This window comes from Trachurus japonicus, chromosome 8 (genome assembly GCF_045865225.1).
Source record: "Trachurus japonicus isolate A0001 chromosome 8, Traja_1.0".
Classification (NCBI taxonomy): Eukaryota; Metazoa; Chordata; class Actinopteri; order Carangiformes; family Carangidae; genus Trachurus; species Trachurus japonicus.
The window spans coordinates 11,056,340-11,078,160 of record NC_140914.1 but is presented as its reverse complement, the minus strand read 5'-3'; the positions used below and the strand labels follow the sequence as shown (position 1 = coordinate 11,078,160).

The following is a 21,821-nucleotide window of genomic DNA, read 5'->3' as shown; positions in this document are numbered from 1 at the left end:
CGGAGGCTAATGGGATTTCTTGGTTTCCCTCATCAAACTCATCAAATACACAATCCAACAACTCCAAAACGCTCTGGTGGACAAGTTGTGACCTGCACATTCACCACGCTATGCAAAACCGCTGATGCGCTTTGCCTTCAGGGGCAGTTTTTCAGCAAGCAGTCTCTGTATTTACCTTGAAAACAACTCTGTCTCGTAACGTTACGTTATTATCTCATAGCGTGGTGAATGTGCAGGTCACAACTTGTCCACCAGAGCGTTTTGGAGTTGTTGGATTGTGTATTTGATGAGTTTAATGAGGGAAACCAAGAAATCCCATGAGCCTCCGTAGCGTAGCTCTGAGCAGCTCGCGGCTGCACTTGGCGGTTCTAAAAATAGCTTACACCGACAAATAAAGGTAGCTAACGAACCTATACTGCTATGACTATAGGGATTATGGCAATGGACCAATTTGCCAAAATGTTGAACTATCCCTTTAAACTCTTTTTTAAATTATTGATCCTCCAATTTAAAATCCTGAATCATGTTTCTAGATTCCTAACAACTCAGCCTCTTCATTCACTCGGCTCCAACAGGCTGCTTGTAGAGGCCATGAGGAATTATTTCTCCCTCCCTCCCTCTGGTCTCTCCCTCTCCTCCCTCCCTGGCCACACACAGATTGACAAAGTTGCAGGTCAGAAAAGGTCATTTCATCTCTGGACAACTGTGTGTGTTTGTGTGTGTCGCCTCTACCATCTGATGATGTGACCAGCAGAGATATTCTGGTGTTTTGCCATTGGCCAGCTGTCCAGATGACGTCGTAGGTGGCTTGAAATAAAGGAGATTTCCCCCCCATTCATTACAGTAGGGAAGGCCAAAAGAAAAGCAGTGGGGCAAAACCATAATCCTTAAAACAATTCTATTTTGGTTTGATCTCTTGAGGCTACATTAAACAATATTAGGGCTAAGCCTCAGGCCAGGCGATTGTGGTGTGAAGCCTGTTTGGCTGCAGAGGAAATAAATAAGCTGCGACCAGTTGAATACAGGTCAGATAAGCGCCTTTTATTTATTTCATTTAATTATCTGCAGAGGCACGGCGACGAAAACGCTGCTGGAAATGTTAATTACACTCAGAACTAATGTGGGAAGTGTTTGGAAACTAGAACTTCAGCTTTCACACTCAAACAAAACAAGCTATAAATAAAAGATAGGGTCACATTTTTCCTTTGGAGGAGACTTAATGATGTGAAGCACCGAGATTATCTGTCTGAAAAAAATAAAAACTAATTTTATTCAGAGTGAACTGAACTCAAATGGCCCCCTTGAAATTCAACTATACTGTGTTGAGAGTCTGTGTAAACAGGTTTACCTCAGGTCAGTCAAAGCAAGTGCTCTCTCATTTAATTAGTCTGTGCTAAACCTCTTTGAGGCATGAAATCATCCCAACAGCAATCCACACAAATCCCCCCCCTCCTCAACCCCTTCAACCCCACTCACTGTGGTTAAATTAGCTCACACGCCCTTGATCTCCAAAAACATGCGAATCATCACATCCAATCACGCCACACGTCTCACCTTCAAACACATTCACACACACCTGAGTGCACGTGTGTGTGGACAGATATGTATCAGGTAAAATATGAATCCTGGCTCATCATCATTTTCTAATATCACTGATCCACTTTCATTCATTTTCTTATAGTTACAGTGTGGAAGTTTAGTTTATTTATTTCGCAACAATAAAGAATAAAAAATGGGACATATTAAAATACATTAATAAAAAAACAATAGGTGCAAGCCGAGACAAGAGACCCAAAGGGCCTATAGGCCTCAGCCTTGAGAGAGTTAATTGCTGTAAATACCCTCATGTGTTAAAAGTTATTCCAAAATAATGTGTGGTATAATTTTGTTGACAGCTTGGCCCTTTTATACCTTAATAGGCAACATAACCTGGGAGATACAACTCATAAAATCCAAAATATTGAATATATATAGGCCTATATGTATATATTTTTTTAATGTGGAAATATTTTTCTTAGGGCCTAAAGAGATGAGTGATAACATTACATTTTTGCAACTTATTTTTTCTGTATTAGGGTTAAAAAAAAAAAACGCATCTAAAGTGTGATCAAACAGGAAGTACCTCAATGCAGCAGTGTCTGTCATTTGAAGAGCGCTCAGGGATTTAGAGACTTTGGAAACACGTGCACCGAAGGCTATCCTACTTTGAGAGAGCCACTTCACAGTATGAGCTGAGAGAGGAAGCAGAAGAGGAGGAGGAGGACGACGAAGACGACGAGAGAGCAGGAGACACAGAGGTCAGCGTCTCGTCCACTGAGGGTAGACAGAGTGCACTCAAGAGCTGAGAGACCACAGACAGGGGAAGTTTTACATCTGACTGCATTATTGAAATAAAAAAATATTACAAAAAGAAGAAGGAGAAGAAAAAGAAGGAGAAGATCTCTGAGCAGTCGTCACAACCTCCTGTATTGCAGCACTGAGGCATCATGACACAGCAGCTCAGCGGCTCGCCCTTCCTCAAGCCCTTCTTCCTGAAGACGCCCGTCTCTGTGGTCAGCTCTCTGCGACAGAGACGACACACACTCCCAGCCAGCGAGTTCAGGAACCTCACGCCTCAGGATGCCATCAGTGTGTTTGAGATTGAGAGAGAAGGTGAGTCAAAAACACATATACTGTATGTACCTTTTGATTCTGACTAATTTTCCACATGTATTTGATAAAGAAAACTCGGTAACACTTTATTTTAAGGGGTCCTTGTTGCTGTGTATCTACCTAATTAATTACAGTGTAATTACCTATGTAACCGTATGTAATAACATGTACTTACATTGTAAATACATAGTGTATTTTGGTGTATTTACAGGTCCTTGTTACACTTGTAATAAGAAATGCCAAAGTGGCCTCTCTCTTTGCACAAGCATTTCTTATTATAAGTGTAACAAGGACCTGTAAGTACACCAAAATACACTATGTATTTACAATGTAAGTACATGTTATTACATACGGTTACATAGGTAATTACACTGTAATTAATTAGGTAGATACACAGGAACAAGGACCCCTTAAAATAAAGTGTTACCGAAAACTCTGTATTTCCAGTCATTGGGTGAATGTATTCATGTATCAAATCCCAGATACTGTCTGTGTGAGTGGGTGTGAGTGTGATCTCAGTGCCTCCTTTCATCTGGAGAGGGAACACGTTTCTTTCATCATCATTAGTCCCAGGACACGACCTTCTGTATGATCTGGTTCTTTTCATCCTCTCCAGCGTTCGTGTCTGTGTCTGGTGAGTGTCCACTTACCCTGGATGAGGTGCTTAACTTCCTGAGTCAGTGCCCTGAGCTCTCTCTGGGCTGGTTCGAGGAGGGGCAGCTGGTAGCGTTCATCATCGGCTCCGGCTGGGACAAGGAGAGGCTTTCGCAAGTATGAAAACCTGTGATATACTGAAGAAATGTAGTGTTTTTTATTAATTTATATACAGCTCTGGAAAAAAGTAAAGAGACCACTCCAAAATGTTCTTAATAAATCAGCTTCTCTACATGTATGGCAGCCATTGATTCTACCACCAGTGTCTATTGAACTCCAACACAAGCACACCTCACTCTACTTAGCTGATCACTTGAACCATATATTTAATGAGGAAGAAAGATTATAAATAAATGGGAAAAAAAACACTGCTGCGATTAAAAATTGGGATTATTCCACCAATTTTGATTTCTAAACTCTTCCTAAGTTTAAAAAGTAGTGTTGTGTTGTTTTAAAATGAATATGAACTTGTTTTCTTTGCATTATACAAGGTCTGAAAACACCAGAATTTTTTTTGTTATTTTGACTTGTTGCCATTTTCTGCAATATAAGTGCTCTAAATGGCTATATTTTTATTTCCAATTTGGGAGAAATTTTGTCAGTAGGTTAATATAGAATGAAACAAAAGTGTTCATTTTACTCAAACACATAGCTATGAATAGTAAAACCAGAGGAACTGATCATTTTTTAAGTGGTTTCTTAGTTTTTTTCCAGAGCTGTATACTAAACTTCAGTTTGATTCACAAAAAGTGACTAATTTCTGTGTCCTGACATCATCTATTCTTCTATTTACCCTCTCTACCCTCCAGGAGGCCATGACTCAGCATGTCCCAGACCCCCCGACCGTGCACATCCACGTGCTCTCCGTGCACCGCCACTGCCGCCAGCAGGGCAAGGGCTCCATCCTGCTGTGGCGCTACCTGCAGTACCTGCGCTGCATGCCGGGCCTCCGCCGAGCTCTGCTGGTCTGCGAGGACTTCCTGGTGCCTTTCTACCTCAAGGCCGGCTTCAAGGAGAAAGGCCAGTCCGCCATCTCGGTGTCCAGCATGCAGTTCCACGAGATGGAGTACACGCTGGGCGGGCAGGCGTACGCCAGGAGGAACAGTGGCTGCTAGTCCCATCAATCCCCTCCACTCCCACTCCCACCCGCCTCCACCTCCCCTATACCCGTTACTCCACTTCACTCACCACTAAAAATGGACTCAGGGCAGAGGAGATTAGCTAAAAAACACAGCGGACAGATGGACAGATTGAAGCACAGGGCCAGTATCAACCAGTGGACTGGGTTCAGCATCCGACTGCCAGCAGCTCGCAGCGTCCCGTCGTGACCCACTGAGCGAGGAGTGGGGGACAGTGGATTCACTTCTTCATGCAAAGAAATGAACCAGATGATAATTGAGCTCATCAGACATCAGATTATTTTCCTTTTTGTTGCCTGTAGCGCATCAATTTCTCCATGTATTTATCATCTGTCAAATCACTCACATTTTATGGTTTGTAATGAAATCAAAAAGGCAATTAATTATCATGTAAATGCATTTAAATGTTGGGTGTACTGTTCTATTTTTGTAAACCACATACCTGATCGTGCTTGGATTGTCGATTGGAAAAAATGTTTCCGTTGTGTTTTAATTTGAATAAACAGAATCAAGAGAAAGTCACAGACGGTTTGGATTTGTCGATTTGTGTTTTTTATGTTTTTTGTTTTTTTACTGTTGTTTTCAGTTACATGTGAGTAGACATGGTAGCTAAAACACTACCGTGTTCAAAACAAATCATCACTTCTCGAGAAGCAATACAACAAATAAGAGAAAACATTCGAGTGCTCAGCATAATGTAACAAAAATATGGCAGTAGTTGGTACATTTATCAACAAGGCACCAAAGGTATCAATATTTGATTTTCGTCCCTGCTTCTGTATGAGGTTGCCTGGATAATAATAATAATAATAATAATAATAATAAAACCTATGTCTGGAGTGTGAATGTTCTTTTTCCTCGTCTCTCTCTGTACCAGCGCTGGTTCGTCTAATTCCTACCTCACATGTAAAGGGGCAGCTGGGAGCTTTGCTGAGGTTCAGAGGTGCCATACCTTTGTTTCACCGGACAGTGGGGGAGTGACAATGACTGTCTGTGAACAGGGAGGTGATTAAAGGAAGTTCTTATGATGAGTGGCATAGGTATTCATACTGACAGAGTAAAAAAAAACAAAAAAAAAAGAACAGAAACAGAAACACAAGCATATCGTCATAGTTCACAGAGGGAGGAGAGGGTTGGGGGGGATGACAGTCAGTCCTCGGCCCATACAGGAGCAGAGTGGAGACACCCAGACTGCCTGTCAGTCCACATCTCTGGACTTGATGCCTTTTTTTCCTTCCTGTGGAGCTCACGCTTCACGCCCACGCTGCCGCAGCTGCTTTCAGTGAAGGTGAGCGTTGAGGTCGTACTTCTCGCAGAATTTGTCCGTGAAGGGGATGCAGGTGAGCAGCTCGCACCACTCGCACTTGATTGGGTAGACGTAGAAGAGCACCACCAGGCCTGAAAAGAGCCCGACAAACACCAGCAGGAAGACGATGATCTGACAGCGTTTGCGGTAGAGGTCCATGCGGCCGAAGCTGATGTAGGGGAGGAAGGCGAAGGACAGGAAGAAGCCGGAGATGAAGCCGCAGATGTGGGCGAAGTTGTCGATCCAGGGCAGCAGCCCGAAGGCGAAGAGGAAGAGCACCACGCACAGCAGCTTGGTGAAGGCCCTCCAGGGCTGCGCCAGGATCTGCCAGCTCTGAAACAACTCCACAAACAGACAGGCCAGGATCCCGAACTGAGATCCAGCTGGACCCACCTGAGGACGAGACAGCAGGCAGAGACGTTGCTTAATTTACAATATAATACTTTTAAAAGCAAAGTCAAGACCCACCTTTTTAGCATCAGATTCAGATTCAGATTCAGATATTTTTTATTCATGTAGCCTACTTAGAAAGAAAATGACTTACAGATAAGCAGTTGCAACAGATGTACATGAAAGGGAACCCCAAAGAAGCAGGAACTGCTTATAGATAGGGGCCTGCTTTTATAAACTTTAATTGAATCCTATCTGAGTTTTAAGGTAATTGTTTCAGGTTTTATTATTTTATCCTAGCTTTTATCTTGGTTTATTTTATAGTTTTCATTTGGTCTTGTATTATTTGTTTATTAAGTCTTAATTATTTTATTTTGTTTTATGTATTTATGTAATTACATATCGTTTTCTTTTTTATTCTGTTTCACATAATCTAAATGTATTCAATTCTATTTGTTTTTATTGTTTTAATATTTTAAATCTATCTCCTGTGTTCAATTCAAGATAACATTTCCTTTGTGGTATATTGATGTGTTTGATGAAAAGAAGGGATCACCGTACAAGATATTATAGCAAAAAAGTTCAGGTGGATAATACACTACACCTTACTACTTAGTTTGTCATGATGTAACATGAGCACTGATAGTCTTTCATATTTTCTTTATTTTTATCTTTGATTGTAAAGCATTTTGTCCTACAGTTTTTTCTAAGTGCTATACAAATAAAGTTTCAGTTGATGAAGTTTAATTAATGTTCAGCAACATTTATTCTTTACATTATATGTAAATCTGACTCATTAACACACTGGTATCTTGTCATATGTGTGTGTGTGTGTGTGTGGGGGGGGGGAACAGGTGATCACCTCTGCTCTGTAGGGCAGGAAGATGGCTGAGGCTAAGTTGCCGGTGATGCCGCTGAGGATGTAGATGATTGAGATGCGCAGCCAGCCCGCCAGCTTCTCCAGGTCCCTCAGGATGGTCATCTGGAACGCCACCGACACCAGGCAGTGGAGAATCCTGGGAAAAGGACAGATGTGGACAAAGGTGCTCACGCGTGTGCAATGTGACGTACATGTGTGTGTAAAGCTGCACATGTCGGGCAGATTATCCCTCTGTGTTTGAGAGGCAAACCCCTCGAGCAGCCGACCGAGGGGGGGGGGTGTTAACTTTGCCCATCAACAAAATCGGTCTCTATCTCACTGAAGCTTAATGAGTTCTTGTAGTGAGGGCACTTTGGTTAATTACCCACGAGACAGATAACAGGCAGCGTGAGGACGGCAGGACGCAGCTCTGCCCCTCTTCTTATCCGAGAGGTCAGCTCTTTGTCTCTCAGCGCCTGACTGACGGGTCCAACACTGTGTCAAAGTAAGACTACATGTGACGAAGAGGACACTGTGATTTTCCCATTTGGAAACGTTTGTTGGAATAAGCTCCTTCTGGTTTGTCTCAAACCTCTTTCATGTACAGTATTAGTTCTATGTATTAGTGTGTAATAAACCATTATTCTCAGGCTGTCACTCATATAACTACACCATTCTGTAGTGCTGTCCGAATGTTAACTGAGTATTAATATACCCAATAGTGCAGTGGTTCTCAAACTTTTTTACATCAAGGACCCATAAACCGACACAAATTAGACCACAGACCCCCTGTTGGACAAAATTTTTAAACAAACACAAGAAATACACAAATATTTGTTCTGAGACTGAATGACGTTAGTTTTTTTAGTCAGTGTATGTTGAAATTACTGCCAATGGAAAAATTTCAAGAAATTCCTGGAAAAAAAATGTAATATTTCTGGGGAAGAAAATTGGTAAAATTTTGAGAAAAAGTTGGGGACCCCCTTAAACCCTCTCAAGGACCCCTGGGGGTCCCCAGACCCCACTTTGAGAACCACTGCTATATTGGACTCATAGTATCCCACAATGCAGTGTGAAAAGTAATGTTCAACCGATGGTCACTAAGCAAGTAATATAGACCATAATGCATTGCGGTTATGACTGTGGTCGGCAATTTTCTTTTTAGGGTTGTCAAAGTTAACACGATAATAGCCTGTTAATTCAAATCTATTTTTCTTTTATAAAGGAACATTTTATGGAGCAAAATGATTCCCTCATGTACTGGTGTGGGCGGTGAAATTACCTTGGCTGGAACAAATAAGAAAATGAAATGAAATTCCTTTTTGGTCCTGTGATTTACTCATGTTGTGTTATTTTCGCTTTTGAATTTGAATAATTGCTCACAGTCGCAGGATGTTCACAGTTACCACTCTGATGGTTCCACAGTTCATGATGAAAAAATATCTTCTTGTAGGAAATGTTACGTCGCCTTTATTATACACTTGAAAAATATCCCTTTAAGGTACATTTTATAACAAATAAAATTGGCGACATCTTTGACTTTTCAAATCCAAATGACAATCTGCATCTCACTGGCGTGTGAAGAATCATTTGGTCTTCTTCCACGTCTGTCTTTTACATATCTAGTGAGTGGATCTTCATCTGTCTGTCTGTGCGTGTCTGCACTATTTGAAGAGTTCCTGACAACTGGAGTCAATTTCCTCGTACGCGCCACCACAACAACATATTTGACCACTTCTGATCTTTCAAACATCCTGTTCCTCGCCGCCCGCTCCAAACACACTCCTTTAGAAATGCTGATCTAGCCTGTTGGCCTGAATCAAAGCAGACCCCCTGCTCTTTTCTACTCCTTCACTGACTCATTCACTGACCTCGTTTCAGCCTCTGAGCTTTTTGGTTGTCAAGATTTGCTTTTATTTGCACACCTGTGGTACTAAAATGCCCTACATGCGGAGAGTTTCTCCCTTTTGATGCTACTCCCTCATCTTTGTCTGTTTTTTTTCTTTATCTGATGAAGCAGAATTACAATGCTGACAGCTCATTCACTCACCCAGCATGCAGGAAAAGTGAGAGCCAGAGCCTGTAAAACTGATCTGGGATCTCGGGGTTGAGGAAAGGCAACAGTCCACAAACATCGTCCATGCAGTGCACCTGAAGAAGGAGCAGAGAGGAGCGTGTTAATGAAGTCCCTGCAGTCGTCATGAGAAATACAACCACAGAGGCATCTACTGTAGCAAGGGAAGAGAAGACTATAACATGTTGTACTGAAGTGACAATCAAAGACCACATAAACACGTTTGTTGAGCTCTCACTCACTCTCATCTGTTTTGGTAATCAGGGAGTGCACAAAGCAGCACAGCAGATTAAAAATAGCAATAGCTGTTGCACAAATTCAATTTTGTGTTTTTTACACAAATAGCTTCTCCACATTTTTTCCCTCATGAGAAAATAAAATATCCTGTTTGTGTTCCTACAAGATGCTTACTTGGGAGCAGAGAGTAGCCTCCTCATGAAAGTAGCCGCTCATGAAGTCACAATACTCCCGGGATGTGATTTCACACCTTGAAGAGAGAACGAGCGGCGGTTAGTAATCCACTTTAATGATTCACAACATCACGTTCGGATGTTGCTCTGCTCACGCTCACCTCCCTTTGGTTCCTATGCAGCAGGGTCGGCCTGTGATGGTACAGTCTATATGAGGCAGGTTGGTGTGGTTCCCTGTGTTGTACCTGGTACAAATCTACAAGCCAGAGCAGAGAAACAACAGTGAATCCTTCAAATTTCATCTGAAAGGGAGACATATGTTTATGATTTCACCCCAACAGGATGTCTGCTATGACATCAGTGTGCACGCCCTTTGGACAAGACAGCACAAGACAATGATAAAGATTTACAAAATGTGATACCCCACCCTGGTTTATCACACACAGACTTTTCATAATAACCCCCACTTTAAAATGTTTTGTAAAAAAGAGGAAATTTATTTGCACAACTCTGTACAACCCCCCAAAAATCCCTGCAATCCCCTGGGAGCAGGGCTGCACAGTTACAGTAAATCAAAATATTGTCGATTGCATTGAGGCCCAGTGGTTGAGTAATCTTTTCTAAACTTTAAAGGGATAGTTCAACATTTTGGCAAATTGGCCCATTGCCATAATCCCTATAGTTTTAGCAGTAGGTTTGTTAACTATAATTGTTGGTGCAAGCTATTTTTAGAACGGCGGAGCAGAGCCGTGAGCTGCTCAGAGCTACGCTATGGAGGCTAATGGGATTTCTTGGTTTCCCTTTATCAAACTCATCAAATACACAATCCAACAACTCCAAAACGCTCTGGTGGACAAGTTGTGACCTGCACATTCACCACGCTATGAGATAATAACAGAACGTTACCAGATGGAGTTGTTTTCGAGGCAAATTCATGCATGTTTGATGTTACTCACCGGCCACTTGGTGATATCATCAGGCCATTCGTGAGGTGATACCGAGGCGGGCTCTTGACATATCCTGCAGTGACATTACATGCGTCAATAACCGGGTGTCAGTTCATTTATGCTTGGAAATGAAACTGTAGCAGCTCCCGGTGCGTCTTACCTGGGGTCCTGATGGCACACGGAGCCATACTGCCTGTTTTTACCATTTAACTGGGGAGTGCTGGGATGCCTCGGCCACTTCACCCACACAGCTAGAGTACTCTAGAAAATAAAAAAACACAAAGAAAAAGGGTTAAAACTTCCCACAGCTTTGAATTGTGTTTGAATTATATATATAAAAAAGGTCACAAAGCAAAGACGCGAGTTTGTTTACAGACCGAGCATTCCTCCTCTGAGGTTTGGACACAGCCAGAGCGATCGTTGCGCACGCAGCAGGCGGAGTTGCGTTCGATAGCTCTCTTTTCCCTGATAAGTTCATGCACCTGTTTGTCCTGCCGCATGCATGGAGAATATTTGGCCCCCAAGTGGATCAGAGCTTCCTATTTAAAAGACGTTAACACACGGTTATTGCTTTTGTCATTTTTTATATGTGTGTGACACAATCAACTAACAGGAAGCAGGGAAGAGTGCTCACCGAACTCGGCCCGATCCAGAAGTTCTCCTGCTGCACAAACTTGACATTTTCATACACGCCTTTGTTTCTTAAAACCTTAATCAAGAGAAAAAGAGACAGAGATCAGAAAATATGCATCACATGAACATATTTTGCTGGTGTTTTTGCAAAGACGTTGATGGCAGCTCACAGAATCAACCGTCTCATGCTGGGAGAAGCCCACTGGTGCGATGCCATAGATGCATACAGCCAAGATGGTGATGAGCAAATGGACCACGGTGATCCAGTATGTAAAAAAAGGCCTGGAGAAGAACAGAAAAACAACATCATCCATCAGTGTCCTTCACCGAGGGGAGCGGGAGAGACAAAGCTCATTAGTCAAGACACGTTAGTGCGAGACAGCACCTGTGGTCGTCCATGTCCTCTATCTGCCTCTTGACGTAGCTGTCGATACGCTTGCGGTAGGTGCGGTTTGTGAGCTTCCCCACCATGCCCAACCCGTAAGGCCTCTTCTCCCGGGCAAAAAGTTTCTTGACAGGTACGACGATGCGCTGACCGCGCCGCTGTCCGTTAACGCTCACCACCTCCTGCCGCAACGGCACTTTCGGTGGTCCTGGAGTTCCTTCTTTGGCTTTACGCCACCCTCGCTCCAGAGGTCTGGAGGTGGAGACACAGAGATGAGGAGAGGTTTATGAGCTTAAAGGGACAACGAGGAGTTTGTATTTGGTTATAAAAAAGTCTCACATTAATGTGGATGAATCTACGCTACCCACACTTGTTAATGGCTCGATAAATATATCGTTTTGTCTCTATCGTTATTTTGTTATTTTAATTAATGGTGGAAATGCTGGCCGAGCCGACCAGCGTTTCCTTACTTTCGATTTCGCGGACGCTGCCCGGCGGGTCATGGGAATAACGCAGCCGAATCGCCGTTAATGGTCGGAAATACGACGGTATCTGATCGTCTTCGAACCTCTGACTTTCATTCTTGATGAATGAAAACATTCTTGGCAAGACGTGCGACTTGCGCCGGTCCAAGAATTTCCCCATGCGCGCGGAGGCTCATGGTAAATGTAGTATGAAGACACTTGGCTTTTCAAAACTCCTCGTTGTCCCTTTAATGATGACGAAATAGGACGATATCCACCACGTATTCTGTGTCATGTTGTCCATTATCTGGGGCAAGATCAATAAATACTAATCGTATTTGTGTCAGGTTGGTTATTGATAGAGCTGAGACATCTAATCTTTGTGGATGGCACCTCCATTATTATTCCTATTTCCTACATACAAAGCTCACAGCAGATTTAAAAAAATGTTTGGATCAGCAGAGCTCGGAGAACTAAACTCTGTTGCACAGTAAAAACTCACAGCATGAGGTGACTTCTCTCCAGCTCGGTTTTATCTAGGGCGCTGCCTGTCAACTCCGTTTCATCTTTCTTGCTGCTGGGCTCGGCCTCCTTCATGGACGCCTCAGACGGTGACTCAAACACCTCGTCTGCGTACGTGGACAGCTCCTCCTGCATGAGAATATCCTAGAGAGGACAAGTGGAGTGGAGAGGAAATAATGAGCACAGATGCCAAAAAGATCAGAATCCCTGTGGGTTTTTTTAGAATGAGAATTATCATTCGGTTATAAATAAATACGACAGCAGCATAGTAACAACAGCAGAATAACACAACTGTGCTGTTTTTCCTGCATTTACTCTGGCAAAGAAGGATGTGTCCAGTTCATCAGGGAAGTCGACCACATCTTCATCCATGTAGCTGGCAGGGGTGAAGCTTCGTCTCTGGGCTCGTCGCAGGGTGCTCTCCCGTAACGAACGCCCCTGAGAAACACACACATAAACACAAAATTCACTCACAGTTGTAATATTTCCATCGCAGCACTTCACAAAGTCATACAGCACCAATAAAATCCAATTAAATGAATGTGCTGTCTCACTTATTTTCCTGTTTATTCCTCATATTACACATATTTGTATGTAATCTGATTTTATCTCCGTCGCCCACCTTGACCAGCGCCGCGGCCGCCCTGAAGCTCATCTTTGCCACCGACTCCCTCTTGCGTCTTCGAGGGAGCCGGTTGAGACCTGAGCGGGAGCTGGTGAAGGAACAGAGGGAGGCAGCTCCGGGGGTGATGGGGGTCTGAGGCACGCTGTAGCCGTCCACCTCCTCCACCATGCGGAAGGCTCGGCCTCGCGCCAGCGGGTCCACGATCTGGAGACATGAGATCCCCAGTGGCGGTTAGACGGGGAAGCGGATCAATAACAGGTTTTATTATCAAGAGACAGATGCTGAAAATAAGATTGATCTGACATAGAGAGAGAGACAGACTGATACTTGAATCTGTAAAGTTGAAAAATGGAATTTCTTTCTTTTTTTAAGGTTGTATGAAATTAAATATATATAGCCTATACAGGTGCATCTCAATAAATTTGACTATCATGGAAACGTCCATTTCAGTAGTTCAAGTCAAATAGCCCCAATCAAGTTATAGTGTGCATATTGGACATACTTTTCTGAAGGCCAACATTTCTATATCATTTAAATGCTTTTTTAAATTGTTTTTTTTATAATATTAAATTTTTTGGAGAAACTACATGTACATTCTAGGTCTTCATTAAAGGTCCAGTGTGTAGTATTTGTCAAGGTTTATTGGCAACATCTGAATGTACTACCAATGAATATATTTGTATAAGTGTATAATCGCTATAAAATTTGTTTTGTTTTTGTAGCCTTATAATTCTTCTTTTAAGGGTCTTGCCCTAGTTTCACATTCATAAATAAACAATAGAATTATTGAATAGATAAATAATAGAATCTGAATGCTAGATGTCACTGTTTCCCCCTCATTTTACACACTGGACCTTTAAATGTAAGCCATAATCATTACAATTAAAAGTAATTAAATAAATAAAGACATGAAATGTTTCATTCTGTGTGTAATGGATCTATATAATGTATTAATTTCACTTTTTGAATTGAATTACTGTCATAAATAATCTAATTCATCGAGATGCACCTGTATATTTTCAAATAAAAACAGGATTAAGCAGCGCAGGTATTCCTTCACCTTTTGCATGCCATGCTGTGAGGAGGGGACGTAGAGAGGAGGTGGGGTCTCAGTGCTGGTTAAGGAGATGTTGTCCTGGCTGGGCAGATCCATCTCCCGGATCACCTGTGGTTTCAGCCTCCCGTAGCGCAGGCTGCAGTGGCGCAGGCTTTTCCTCTGCCATTTCTGGGTGGCGTCGCCGTCCTTGCTGACTCCAAACCAGTCCGCAGTTCCCCTAACACCACAAACACTGACCTTTCAGTTCTGGCTCACAAAGCTCACATGCATTATAAAAAAAAAAAAGAAGCATTTCTCACAGACAGAGATTAAATCCTATCTGACATAGTGAAACTTGCAAAAAGGAGATACAGAGGCGCTCAGTGAGGGTCCTCTTAAGAGCTCAGTACATGGAGGGGTGGGACGGCAAACATGCAAAGGACTGATAAGCCCGCGCTCCTCAGGATGTCAGAAAGTGGCCCGCAGAGTGAAAGTAATAGGAGCAGTAAAGAGAACAAGCCTGGACATGTATATGCCCGGGCACTGGGAAAGACCGGCAGCCAGGTAGACACCAACTATGTGTGTGTGTGTGTGTGTGTGTGTGTGTTTGCACGTGTGGTGCAGAGTTACACACTCCCAAAGTCCACATGTGCAAAGAAAGAGAGCAGGAGAGGATTACTGTAGTTGTGATGCTGCAAATAAAATCCAACTTATTCAGATTTTCCTAATCTTTACTGACACAAACAGACACCAAATCCAATTAACACAGAGAACGAGGGATTTTTTTTTTTTTTCTCCCCGGAGGTTTTAATCGAGTCCCTCCACGTCGGCCTTGCTGAATACACACGTAATCACGTCGCTGGCAGTTGAAGCCTAATAAGTACCAGAGCAAACAATGTTACAGCGCCCTGAGGCCAGGAAGTGGAAATGGAAACATTCTTCAAAGGGAAACTCTGCCAAGTTCGCTTTTTTTTTTTTTAAACTAATAACCAGCTGCAGATTGAACGTCAGGTTGAAATGTAATTCTGACTGACGCAGCTCAGGGAAAAAAATTCTCAATGGTGACCTCTTGTTTTGCGTCAGAAACATGATGCAGCAGCTCATACTCGAGCATGTGTTTGTGTACATGTGCTTCTCCTCTGCAGCCTTCATAACCTCGGTTTCTGAGAGTGCGGCCGAGGCTGACGTCCCTAATGAGCATCCACTGAAGAGGCCACCAGACCTCAACGCGCTGCCTCCAATGACGTGTGTGCTGCTGCTTGTGTGGGATGCTGACTGAGTGACAGATGTGTAAGGAAATGGGTGACCCCTCCCACTGGGTCACTGCTGTAGCTCAGAAATAAAGAGGAACTTGTAAAAAGGGAAATGACAGCTTTTGGTTTCGGGTCCTCTTATGACTCATTTAAAAACATCTCTGTGGCAGTGACCTGACTCACAGCTGCTGCTGCTGCTGCGGGTTTCTTGTGAATTTTTTTGTCATGTGGGACTTTGACACTCACTCAGAGTGAATGAAAACATTTGAATTTTTAAAAGCATCATTGGTTTTTTTTTTTTTTTTTTTTAAAGAAAAAGAAAGAAAAAATCACGTCAGACAGAGAGAATACTCACTTATTTCCTCATCGTAAACAAGTGAGTAAACACCAGACCTTCATCCTGACCCTATAACACCTGCAGCCTCGTGAGGGACTTCCTGCCGTACCTGAGCAGGGTTCTGGAGAGCGAGTGGTGCTTCCTGGTGCTGCGACGAGCAGCCCGCTGGCCCTTAATGGGCACCGTGTTAATCCGCTCAAAGTGCACCCTTCTGCTGCTGTGACCAGGCAGAGCGGGCGCCGGAGGGAGGGAGGCGAGAAGGGAACAGAGGGAAAGGAGGAGGAGGAGGAGGAGGAAAAGAGAAAAGACAACAACAAGGCAGTGAGAAGGAAAGGTGCAGCTGGACAGTGCTGGAGCCAACATGCAGAGAGAGCAAAGCAGACTCTTTAAAGGTTAAGACTTGTTTGTTTTTTTACATTTGAGATTCACAACATCAGGAAAGTGATTACCAGGCATGTGATACTCGAGGTTGTTAATCAGAAACAGCCATGCAATTTGTAAAAAAGGTAAGGAAAGCAGAAACACTGCAGACATATGGAAAAGTTTTTGTTTTTACATGCCATGGGACACAGGCTGCCAATATCCCCTGTTAAAGTCAGGAATCTCATATAAGCACAGACAACTGCTTATATAAGAGCTGTGAAGTTCTTCATGAGATGCTGAAGGAGCTGATGCAATAATCCACTCGTATTAAAGGGTCCGTATTAACATTGTATTGTATTGATCTTTTACCTCTTTATGGTCTGAGTGATGGATGACTGCCGCTGCAGGACAGGCCGTCGATTGTCAAAGAAGTCGCGGGGTGGTGACTGGAGGTGAGTGGTCTCCACTGGCATGCTGATGCTGCGCAGGAAGCCCTGCCTCTTCACCGGCTGCATGGGGAAAATGACACGTACCATTTCATTTCATGTATTTGGATCTCCATTAGCTTTGGCTAAGGCCATTGCTACTCTTCCTGGAGTCCATACCCAACACAATTATCTTTCCACTGCAGTACACAATCACAGAAAACACATCACACATCAAAAACAACATTCACATATTACAGGACCTAATTCAAATTAACAGTAGGCTACCTCCACAATGTAGCGTTTAACATAATTCTTAAATAGTCAGATGGTCAGGTATATGTCAACATATGTTAGTATGTAAGAATTATCCCATCTTTAATCAAGTGCATAGATTTTCAGTTTGAGAGCATGATTTCATTCCTTTTCAGTGACACAGCTTCTTCTCGTGCTCAGAGTTTTTCTCCTCATACTCACATTTTGTGTTTTTAAATGGCTGCTGCTTTATTTCAAAATGTGAGCTTGAACTCAAAAATCACATACCTGTGCTCACATTTCTCCTTCTTGCACACAATTCAAGTACACATTTTGAAAGAAAGCAGCAGACATTTAAAAACACAAAATGTGAGTATGAAGAGAAAAAAAATCTGAGCACGAGAAGGAGCTGTGGTGAAATCATGCTCTCAAATTGAAAGTCTATGCACTTGATTAAAGATGGGATAATTCTTCCATACGTTGGGCATAATTCCATTATATTACATTTACAAAAACAGAATTTGGATCACACTAATTGATTTCCAGAAAAAGGAGAAGTGAAAACACAAATCACAAGGGACACAGGCAGTGATGAGATGATGAGAAGATGCACAGGGGGATTCATTCAGTGAGGAACAAAATAAAAAAAAAAGTTTTTAAAAAGCACCTGAACAAAAGTGGGAGGCTCGTCGAGCGACATCTGAGCTGTGGGAATGTCCAGTCTGAGCCAGGGAGGTTTCTTCCTCTGCAGGCTGCTGGTGCTCTCCCGCCGTGGTTCAGCCATGTTCTCTGTCCCACCCCAGGCCTGCCAGCTGCACACAGAGGAGAAGAGAGAGACAACACACAATGATGAGTTTCAGTGAATCTGGAGTAAATACTGATAAAACAATAAAACATGTGGTAAAAATGACAGCTTGGACCTTTAAACACGGTGGTTAGGATGATTTGTGTTGCTGCATTGTTTCACAAGAGGGTGCTAAGGCCCCTTACTTGATTTGAGCATGGGGCGTTCACATGTCTGTGCTCATTAGATAGCCTATAGGGGAAACCACAGAGAGAATCTACCATATACACCCGTTTACCACTTCCCCAGACGCAGATCACAGGGCCGTGTAAAAAAAGAAATAAATATTTGTGCTGCTCGGCGAGGAAGTTTGCAGTCTTAAACATAATCCCTTAATTCTACAGTTAAAATCAAACTTAATCCCTGTATGTGCGTGGTTAGAAGTGGCTCAGCCTCCAGCGCACATCCACCAGAGCCTAATGACTGCGTGCAGCAGGCGTTCCCATGACGAGGCCTGTGGTCCACAGGAGGCGTCCACAGTAAAAAACCTCAGCATCAGAAAGACTCGTCTGTAGCTGCAGCCTCGTTATCACCAGCCCCTCGTTTTATTGTCCCACCGTCTCAACCTCACTTCTCGGGGGGCCTGCTGCTTCATTTCCTGTCATTTTCTTCATTCCCATTATCGGCCATGAGAAATCTAACTCATTTAGTCGTCGGTGTAGTGCACACAGACATTTCACAGCATCTCTCTCACAAAGATCTTGTGTACGGTTATGCTGAGCCGTGCAACTCATGATTCATTAGAGCACTTTTTCACCCGGTAGGCAGCAGGAATGCACAAAATAATGGTCGACTCTATTTCTGCCGAGCACCAATGTGTAAACTTGCGTGGGAGCTTTGTCTCCACAGCTCTGGAGCTCACACAAAACCAAATGAATTTGAAAAATCCCTTTCCCGCCCTTTCCCCGTTTCATTCAGTTAAAAATGCCAAACCCTTTAAGTCACATCAAGGCTTTTTTTTTAAACTTCTGAGCAGCCACATCAGGTCACGTCCTCACGTCTCTCGTTACAGCTCCTCCTTGAAAGAAAGAAGAAGAAAGAGTCCAGAGCTAGTGACCACATCTGCTTCGCGTTGCCATTTTAACACGCCACAGGCTTCTGTTTTAGCCAAAGTGATGATGGGAAGTTTTGTCAGAGTGTCTCAGCAGCAGAGGCAGCAGGAAAACCTCAGACTGAGGGCGGCAGAGGTCGTCACCAATGTGTTAATATCTAAACACGGCCTGGGCCTCGCTGACAGATATTTCTCTCCGTGCAGAGGAAGAAAGTTCAACACCAAGCGCTGGCACAGTCACCGGGGTCATATAAGCTGCCACGACGAGCACAAACAATACAATAAAGCAGGATCCATTGTGAGCCATCATAGCTGCGATTCATCTGTCATTCCCTGTCAGTCTGAGAGGTTCTGACCTCGTGCACCTATCAGACTTTTATATTGAATGTCGTTTGACCTCCACTGACATTGTCTGGGTTGTGATACGAGATTAGCAAAGCAGACTGGACTTCGGCCAGAGCAAAGTGACATTTTGAAGCCTATTCACTCTCCGCTCCTCTTTGACCCAAATATATTTAGTGACTTCACTCAGTTATTTTGTATAGAACGCAGTCATCTGCCCGTCAATGCACTGAATAATCATCACAGACTCCACAGTCCACTCACACACACACACACGCTCACTCATAGACTGGCTACTAACATTTGTGCAAATGCAAAATGTGCCACCAGTGTCTCAGCTTGTTGCAGCAGCAGCTCTGCCTCGCCCCGGGCAGGAACACCCGACATTTAATTACTTTCGCCATTAGTTGAAACAGCAGGGTTCCTGATACAGAGCAGACCTGGGGAGGGAGGGAGGGAGAGAGAGAGAGAGAGAGGATGCATCCGCTTCCTATTGAAACCGACTGAGACTGAACTGAAAGCAGACATTGAGGGAAGCTGATTTTCCTCCATGCAAAACACTGTTTGATTGCTTAAGCTTCGGCTGCTCCTGTATTAACTATGTTTGCTCTGATTGCTGCCGTTGCTGCTCTCGGCTTCCACAGAATGAAGAGGGGAGTCGGGTGGAAAACACACCAAACAACTCCCATTGTTCCTGCGGCTCGGCATCTCCTCCTCTTTCTGCTGTGGGTTTTAGTTTTTTTTTTTCCCTGCATGAAGTCTCCCACTCCTTTCGTTCTGACTTCCATGTGGCCTCGGTGTGACTAGTTGCCATTTACAGGCAATTACTGTACAGCCTCATAGTTCCTTTATGCCTGCTGTCTACTTGCTTGTCAGATTAAACCCACGCAGATGAATTAAAAACATTCAAAACTATGTAAACAGAGCTGAAATATCTGACATGTAAACTGACAGTGCCACTTGGCAGCCAAACTTGACGCTGCTACAACAAGGCAGCCGTGCTCCTGAGTGGGTTTTTAAGAGCATTTGGTCGCAGCCTGAGGTAAACCTCCAGCATTCGTCAGACAGAGCCAAGTGGCTGTCTGTCTGTCCGTCTGTCTGTCTGTCTCCTTCCGTCTCTCTCTTCCTCCTCCAAAGACAACATGGCAGCTGAACTGGCACGGGAACTGTGACGCTAGTTTAGCTGGAACAGTTGGCATCGCCACAGCCACGACAGCCACCGACTCGTTTCAGAGCGAGGGGGCAGCACTCAAAGTGTCACTCATCATCTCTCAAAATGAGTTATGATTGGAAATTCATGTGCGGAGAAGATGGAAGCCGAGGCCCGGTCCTTGTCTGAGAAAAGACAGGGGGAGGGGGGGGTCTTCGCTGGGCAGGAAGTCCTTCAGAGGCAGATATCCTCTGGGGGGGAAACGAACTGATTGAATTCTGTGTTTGGCAATTATCCAGACTGGAGGATTATCCCTTCCTTGACAGAGCATGTTATCTGTTCATGGTCAAGTTGGACAGTTAGGAGAAAATCAGTCTTTAAAGCAATAACTCAGCGAGACGGGACGATATTATTCAACCCGAGCAGCTGCTTAGCTAATGCGCCGTAGCATCTTATCTGGTTCTCAAGGTGATTGTGCTTTTTCTTCTCTGGTTCAGATCTTGTATGGCAACAATTCGAAGCGTGTAATAGTTTCCCACAGTGTTTACATTCCCACTGCTGATGTGAGACTCACATTCCTGAGACCACCACGATTTAATCTAGTTTTCTTTTAAAGATTTGTTTTGACTTCAAGATTCACATCTAAAGAGGGGAAGAAGAGAAAAAAAAAACACCCACCCACTCACCCACACCCATAACTGCACACTGTGCCTCACTAGATTGGCTTCCTGCTATCGTTTGGTTGCTTGTGAGAAACCAACACATCCTACTCAATTATACCGACCCGTGACAATCCTGCACAGATTGTTTTCTAAATTGCGAGGCCGACTCCCGTCTCCTCGGGGCCACTTCTTCTCTCCATTAGGCCGCTGAAGACAGACAGGAGGACAAAGCCACAGAGGACAAACTGATGTCTCTGCAGGTGCGGGGATGTCCAGCGGGGTATAGCCTAATGACTGTGGTTGACAAGCATAACCAACGCTCTCTTCTCTCCGTCTGCCGAGCTGCCACCTATTGTATTACGCTCTGCATACAAACTCGGGCCCAATGGAGCTTTTCTGTGCCATCATTTAATATAATCGCTTGGGAAATGGTCTTCAGTCATGCAGAGAGAGAGGCACTGGCTTATGACAACAGAGGCCCAGCTGTCACAGGTGAGGCTTAGAGTCCAACACAAGACAGACAGGCTCAGTGAATGCAGCACTAAGTGCCACCTTCAACTGGAGGGAAAAAAAGCTCAGAGGCTTTAGTTCTGCTTTGTTTCATTGTGTACAGCAGGACTGCTCTCTTACTGCTTCAAATATGCACCGAGGCTTGCAGGGGAACATTGCCCTCCTGTTTGTGATTCGTCATAAATAAAACAGTAATCTGGTCTTGGCCTCTTTCATATTGGTACCGTCATCTTTTTTCTGCAGGCTCCTTTTTTTAAAGGTGTTCAGAAATGGCCGTTTGTCCTGTTTGTCACGCCTCTTTTCACGAGTTTTCACGAGTTGCCGCACGAGTTTACCCGAGTAAGGAAAACTAATTTGATTGGTCGTTATCGAGCGGGCGGGATATTCAACGTTTGGGGCGGGACCGCTCGGTGTGTGTGTATGTGTGTGTGTGCAAGTGTGTTTAGCTAACATAGGTAACTGTTAGCTAGCTACGTTACAGCTTGCTAACTTAGCTAGCGAGGCTAAGTGATGGACCGCAGGGATCTGGAGGA

The 21,821-nt window shown here is 43.8% G+C and overlaps 2 protein-coding genes across 4 annotated transcripts in view; one reads left to right on the top strand and one right to left on the bottom strand.

Annotated features, from left to right (window-relative positions):
- The first annotated feature begins 2,321 nt into the window (after window positions 1–2,321).
- On the top strand, window positions 2,322–4,966 carry aanat2 (arylalkylamine N-acetyltransferase 2). Its single transcript, XM_085783790.1, has 3 exons — window positions 2,322–2,652; window positions 3,269–3,423; window positions 4,116–4,966. Exons 1-3 carry the CDS (start codon window positions 2,487–2,489, stop codon window positions 4,419–4,421), a joined length of 627 nt encoding a protein of 208 aa, XP_085639916.1. The 5' UTR covers window positions 2,322–2,486; the 3' UTR covers window positions 4,422–4,966.
- Window positions 4,967–4,988: 22 nt separating this feature from the next.
- Window positions 4,989–21,821, bottom strand: part of rhbdf1a (rhomboid 5 homolog 1a (Drosophila)) — a 32,351-nt gene continuing 15,518 nt past the window's right edge. The window contains exons 2-19 of one of the 3 annotated variants that reach the window (XM_085783787.1): window positions 17,397–17,541; window positions 16,419–16,558; window positions 15,796–15,903; window positions 14,121–14,334; window positions 13,058–13,264; window positions 12,751–12,873; window positions 12,416–12,579; window positions 11,450–11,701; window positions 11,235–11,346; window positions 11,066–11,140; window positions 10,809–10,970; window positions 10,592–10,692; window positions 10,441–10,504; window positions 9,646–9,740; window positions 9,486–9,561; window positions 9,051–9,151; window positions 7,004–7,157; window positions 4,989–6,144 (exon numbers count right to left, since the gene is read on the bottom strand). In XM_085783787.1, the coding sequence (XP_085639913.1) occupies window positions 5,725–6,144; window positions 7,004–7,157; window positions 9,051–9,151; window positions 9,486–9,561; window positions 9,646–9,740; window positions 10,441–10,504; window positions 10,592–10,692; window positions 10,809–10,970; window positions 11,066–11,140; window positions 11,235–11,346; window positions 11,450–11,701; window positions 12,416–12,579; window positions 12,751–12,873; window positions 13,058–13,264; window positions 14,121–14,334; window positions 15,796–15,903; window positions 16,419–16,558; window positions 17,397–17,513 (2,685 nt within the window). In that variant the 5' untranslated portion in view covers window positions 17,514–17,541 and the 3' untranslated portion in view covers window positions 4,989–5,724. The remainder of the gene's footprint in view (window positions 6,145–7,003; window positions 7,158–9,050; window positions 9,152–9,485; window positions 9,562–9,645; window positions 9,741–10,440; window positions 10,505–10,591; window positions 10,693–10,808; window positions 10,971–11,065; window positions 11,141–11,234; window positions 11,347–11,449; window positions 11,702–12,415; window positions 12,580–12,750; window positions 12,874–13,057; window positions 13,265–14,120; window positions 14,335–15,795; window positions 15,904–16,418; window positions 16,559–17,396; window positions 17,542–21,821) is intronic. The other 2 variants (XM_085783788.1, XM_085783789.1) reach the window with 2 other exon arrangements.